Source organism: Oculina patagonica, chromosome 12, assembly GCF_052425735.1.
Source record: "Oculina patagonica isolate OP01 chromosome 12, crgOcupat, whole genome shotgun sequence".
In the NCBI taxonomy this organism is placed as follows: Eukaryota; Metazoa; Cnidaria; class Anthozoa; order Scleractinia; family Oculinidae; genus Oculina; species Oculina patagonica.
Window position 1 is genome coordinate 8,789,827 of NC_135769.1, and position 6,000 is coordinate 8,795,826.

The 6,000-nt window shown below is 41.1% G+C and overlaps 1 protein-coding gene across 2 annotated transcripts in view; it reads right to left on the reverse strand.

Annotated features, from left to right (window-relative positions):
• LOC144633237 (uncharacterized) overlaps positions 1–5,690 on the reverse strand; it is a 54,077-nt gene extending 48,387 nt beyond the window's left edge. For both annotated transcript variants that reach the window (XM_078492068.1, XM_078492067.1), the window contains exons 1-6: positions 5,542–5,690; positions 4,442–4,585; positions 2,796–2,957; positions 2,241–2,390; positions 967–1,110; positions 410–559 (exon numbers count right to left, since the gene is read on the reverse strand). In XM_078492068.1, the coding sequence (XP_078348194.1) occupies positions 410–559; positions 967–1,110; positions 2,241–2,390; positions 2,796–2,957; positions 4,442–4,585; positions 5,542–5,668 (877 nt within the window). In that variant the 5' untranslated portion in view covers positions 5,669–5,690. The remainder of the gene's footprint in view (positions 1–409; positions 560–966; positions 1,111–2,240; positions 2,391–2,795; positions 2,958–4,441; positions 4,586–5,541) is intronic.
• Positions 5,691–6,000: the final 310 nt, after the last annotated feature.

Below are 6,000 nucleotides of genomic sequence, written 5' to 3' on the forward strand. Positions count from 1 at the left end.
TGAACAAGTACAGTGCAGGTTATCCCCTTTAGTTGACTTAAAGAAAACAAGAAAACCGAAGGCCGTGGAAGCAAATACAAAGCTGCTTGACGTGCCGTTGACCGATAAAGACCTTGAACTGATTTACGCCGTTACGAAAATATCTTGCTTGGCCTGTACATGTTGCTGTATCTTCGACAGAATCGTTCATTAAATGTTGCGTTCAATGACTTTTATTACAATCTCAGTACGTATAAAACAAACTCAATACCACATGGAAAGGGCTTTGTACGGTATTTACGCGCTCATTGGTTTGTATCAGAAATCTTACTCGTTCTCTCCGCTCACTCGTTCGATTTCTGATTTATCACCAAGTCGTGCGTAAATATCGTACGCGCTTTTTCCATGAAGTATTCTATAAATATCTTACCCATTACTTTTTTACTGTAATAGCAATGTGGCACGCCGCTGGGGACGTTGTCTTTATAACAGCATTCTTTTTCTTTGCACTGGCTTGGTGTCATCCCTGCAAAGCCACAATCTAGACGCTGATCCTCGTTAATGTCAAGGCACTGGCTATCTATTGAAATGAAATCGAATTTGACGTCATTGTTTTTTCACTCATTCGCTCTTCCGTCGTTTGATTCGTTTGTTTCGTTCGTTTGTTCGCTCGTTTCGTTTGTTGGTTGGTTGGTTGCTTGGATGGTTCCTTCCTTCCTTCCTTCTTTTCTCCAGTCATTCCTTCAATCGTTCCTTCGTTCCTTTTGTTTGGTTGCTGTTAAATAGTTCTTTGTTTGGTTTACAACTGACTTGTCTTTCTTGTTTATATTTGTTATTTGTTTTGGATTTTAATCAACCTAAGCGAAACTAGACAAATTAAAGTACTTAAGTCTGAAGCTGCTTTATTTTAATCTTGTATAAGTAATTACAACATAACATCATTGCAACAAATAAAAAACAACAGACCGTTCGTTTGTTGAAACTTACAGGGCTTAAAACAATGCGGCACGCCTTCTGGTACATAGTTGTTATAGCAACAACCTTTTTCTCTACACATGTAAGCGGTAACACCATACTGTCCACAATCTTCTTTCGCGGCGTTTTCAACTTTAGCGCAATCTTCAGGAAGATCTGAAAATAAGACAAATAAAAAAGGGATGACTTTAAAAGATGACTGTCATGCATTTTGGGAAGATTATTTACCGTGCGCATCTGGTTCATTTTTGGTCTTTTATGTATTTTTTGGTCTGTAAATCGTTCCAGTCCCACGCGGCCCAGCCGGCTTCTTTGTCACGGTCACGCAATATTTGGTGTTTACCTGAGCGGTCATTTGTTTAACATGAACATTCCGCCCTCTGTTTAGAGTGAAATGTATATTTTTTTGTCATTCGAGGGTTTACCAGAAGAGAGGACTGACATGTCCAAGCTGTCTACATATAAAACTACCACTACGTCAGACCCATGCCACCTAATTTAAAAATATTTACGAATACTCAGCGGTCTATTTGTGTGAAATATTTATTTTTGAGTTATTTAGGAATTGGCTCAAAGCGAGTACAAGTCGTACGATTTACCCTAGACTGTTCACAGCCCTCTTTTTGGATGGATGAGCGCGGGGAAAGAACGGCGAGAGAAATGGATGCCAGCGCAAAACGGTTGGCGTTGAAAAATAGAGAGGCTGTTGACAGTCTAGATTTACAGGATTATTTGCAAGCGTAAGCTGGAATTTATCCATCCGGCCAGGCATGTGGTTAAAAAAAGAGATGACGCGGTGAAGGAAATTCATGTCACGCACACTCCGCGACTTATGCAGATGAAGAAGAAGAAGAAGAAGAAAAAAAAGAAGGAGAAGAAGAAGAAGAAGCGTTTATTAAAAACCACAACACTTAGCAATCCCTGGACTGAATTACGTGTACTGTTGTTACAATTTTCTAAAAAATGTATAGAACTATATATATTTTAAGATTTAAAAAAAATTAAAAACTATTAACATTAAAATCTATTAAAAACTATCAAAAGCGATTTATGTGATGTAATTTTAACTATGGCCTATAATAAAAGAGTTTTTAAAACGGACCCTCTTACAAACTGGGGTGTCAAACACGACTTGTGTGTTTCGCAAGTGACTGTGCGGCGCCGTGCCTTTCTAGCCAAAGAACTGAAATGTGGTCAAAACATCAACCGCACGTTTATAAACTACTTGAAGTTTCTTGTTTTTGCTAAAAATGGATATTTTTTAACTACTTCTCAATATATCTTACCCATTTGAGATTTACTGTAAAAGCACAATGGAACGCCGCTTGGGACGTTGTCTTGGTAACAGCACCCTTTCTCTTTGCACTGGCTTGGCGTCACCCCGTGAAAGCCACAATCTACACGCTGATCTTGGCTAATGACCATGCACTCGCTATCTGTTAAAAAAAGATCGGTTACCATGCAGTGAAGTCATTTGAATTTTACTCATTTGATCGTCAGTCTGACCATCCATTCGATCGCGATTGTTGGTTGATTGGTTGGTTGGTGGGTCCTTTCGTTCATTCGTTCGCTCGTTCGCTCCCGCATTCGCTCGTTCGTTCGCACCCTTTCACTTTCGCTCTTTCGCTCGCTCGCTCGTTCGTTCTTTCACGTGTTTTATCATTGGATCGGTGTTTGTTTGGTTCTTTTATTCTTTTTCCCGTTCTTCTTTTCGTTTCTTCTTCTCATTTTTCTTTATTCCATTAATATTTTGCTCATTCATTCACTCATTCGTCCTGTGTTCTTTTTTTTTCATTTGTTCTTTGGTCATTCAGTTTTTTCGTTTGTGTTTTTAAACTTACCGGGTTTAAAGCAATGAGGGACTCCTTGTGGTACTATGTTGTTATAACAGCAGCCATATGCATTTCCTGTACACGTGTCGGGGTCAGACCCGGCATTTTGTCCACAATCTTCTTTCGCTGCGTCTTCAACATAAGCGCATTTGTCGGATAGTTTTGATCGGGCTGCAAATAATAGATTGAAATCATTAATTCGACGAACGATGAGACGACTCGAAAATAGAAAACTTTTAACGGTTTGATAAGATCAACAACACGATGACTTAAAGATGGCGGCCCAGAACACGATGGACAGGTAGAGGAAACATGACAGCGCCCTCTTGTGCAACCTTTTCTTCCTTCTTAACAGTTTAACACAGTTCAGTTGAGCCTAAAAAACAACACTTGGTCTTAGAAATAACACTAAGTTTGTTAACCAGCAACGAGTGTATGATAGCCTGCGTAGCTGGCGGTATTGTTGGGTTTTAATGCGTGCACAAGCAAGCGGCAAAGCCGCAACAACGCGCGGCGCAGCCGCGAGTGGATTGGGTCAACTCCACCTCCCCAGCCACTCGCGGCTGCGCCGCTTGCTTGTACACGCTTTAAAACACAACAATGCCACCAGCTACGCAGGGTAAGTGTCTGAAAATTAACAGATTCTTTTTTATTAGTTCAAGGATGTAAACAATATTTCTGAAACGATTATTTAATTTGGATGGAAATAGTTTTGCAGTTCAAAGCAGCCGTGCGAAACGCACTACTCTAGTATGTATTCTTGAAGGTACACAGGGGGCCTAGCACTTGCGGTGCGTGGTGGAGGTGTAGGAACTGAAGCAGCATCAGGGCTTCTGTCTGTAAGATCAGCGACTTTTGGGCATTCAGCTTGGCACAGGGAGATGTCTGACAAGTTCTGGATAATGTAGGCGTAGAAGGTCAAGTGGGGCGGAGGGTTGCTGATCAGTAGGAAGCTGTTCAAGGATCCTCTTGTTCACTTCGTCAGCAAGAGTGAGCCAGAATTGGGAGTTACGCCTTGTAATTAAGTTGTAGCCCTCAAATGAAAGCCGGAAAACAGATTTATGGAACACCACTCTCCGACAATGTTGTCAATCGTAAATCGGTCCTGATATATCTTGCTCAGATTTACATAGACCAGGCCTTTTTCGCTTTACTTGTGGTTGGTTTGGCGATCCTGGTACCTTGAAACTGTGCGCTGCATGGTCATACAAGGACATTTTTTTTCTCGTTTATAAATTGGTTGCATTGCGTCCAAAGTTCACGGGAAGAAAAACTTTGGCTGCTCGTTCGTTGGTTAAAGCTGGCCTCCGCCGGGTTCCTGGCGGAAAAGTTTTAAAACTTTATGTTCCAGCACTGTTTCAACAACGGGATTTTTGTTGATATTTTTAACGCAGCCAACTTAAATAACCACGGCAAGGTGCTGAAAGGCATTGCTTTTCCTTAGCGAAACGAATACGGGGGCTGTCTACGACCAATCAATCCAAAGGGCATCGAGAAAGGTACCACTCTGATCTTTTCGTCGGGAACAAGGCAGACACAGTTATAAATTTCATTTTCATGCATCACTACTTAGTAGTACTGTTGGAGGCCAGAAAAAAAAACTATGTACTATAAAAAAAAAATAATACATTTACATTTTTAGAACTTTTTTTTACCTGTATAGAACTCATCATAATGACACCACGGTACCCCAGCGTTAACTCCGCTGTCATAGCAACAACCCTTTGCCATACAGTCATATTGGCCCATATTACCGCAATCTGTTCGTTGATCTTGGGGAACATTGTAACACTTTGCAACTAAAAACGAATATATTCAAGATGGTAAGTTCCTGTTAAGTTCTTGCCTGGGGCCGAAGCTAGTAACAACAAAAGGAACCCAAGCTAAAGCTCTACCCCCACCCCCACCCCCTCCCCTCCCCCCTCCCTCTCAAAAGTGGTCATGGTGTCATGCTCCTCTAGACAAAATATAATTTGTGATTAGAGTATTAAGCTTTACCTTGGGTTTCCTGTGTTGTTACTGAGAGCTCATTGAATTACTTTTAACTCAGTGACACCAATTAATATCTAGAATGTTACACGTTTGTTTTTCAAGGAGCCTCTGGCTGCCGCTATCGGGTCATTTATGACAACACCTCGCCCAAACTAATAACCGATAACCGGGAACTCACTCTAGCTACATACAGTGGTCATATAGATATTTTTCAAGGGAGTTTAATTGGGCTTTGTGTTCGACTCTCAACAACTCGTTTCTTTCTTCAATAGCCTACACTTTCTGATACACCGATCCTTTAAGATCTCCGCACAATGTGGGGACATGACGTGGGACATGTCGCAGCAACATGCCGCAGTGACAAAAACACGTGTTGTTCACAATGTGGGGACAAGTAGCAGGGATGTGTAACGGGGACATGTCGTAGCGAGTCAGCGATACGTCCCCTCCTGTGAGCTGATAACTTTTGGCTCGTGCAACACGAATTCCAGCAGCATTTTGTCCCTACGACATGTTGCTCGAAGTTCAACGAGTTGAACTCCGTGCAACATGTCGCAAGGACAAAACTGACTCAAAATCGTCACTGCCTCATGTCCTTTCACTGTGAACAACATACGATTTTGACACTGCTGCATGTTGCTGCATCATGTCCCTGCTGTTGTCTCCACGTGTGCGGAGACCTTTATGTTAACGGCTCCCTGACCCTTTCGCGGTGAAACGGACTTGTCATTAGCGTTACCTTACAGTGTTGAGCTCAACTTACGTGCAGGGTAAAAACATACATTTTGCGATCCGTCCAAGTAATCATAAAAACAACATCCATGGGCTTCGCACTGGGATTTGTCGTGACTATAACCACAGTCTCTACGATCGTCCCTGTCGACCTTCATGCATTCGAAGTAATCAACTGCAAAAACTGGAAACAAAAACAACCAAACAAACAAAAAATCTTCTGTAACAGCAGCTACATCATGGCCACCAATCTAATAAAGCATACGTCAACATTCATAAGTGACAAATAGAGCGAAAAAAAATACAGTATAAAATCAAAAGAAATTAAAAGATAAAACTGTAATTTTGTTACAGAGATTACTTCATTTTATTCATAAGATTTTGGCCACTACATTCTTATTTAACTTGGAATTCTAATAACTCAAATTCATGAAGCAAATGTTTAAGCAAATGCGAATTTCAATAACGCTTTAAAAAACGATCTATTTGG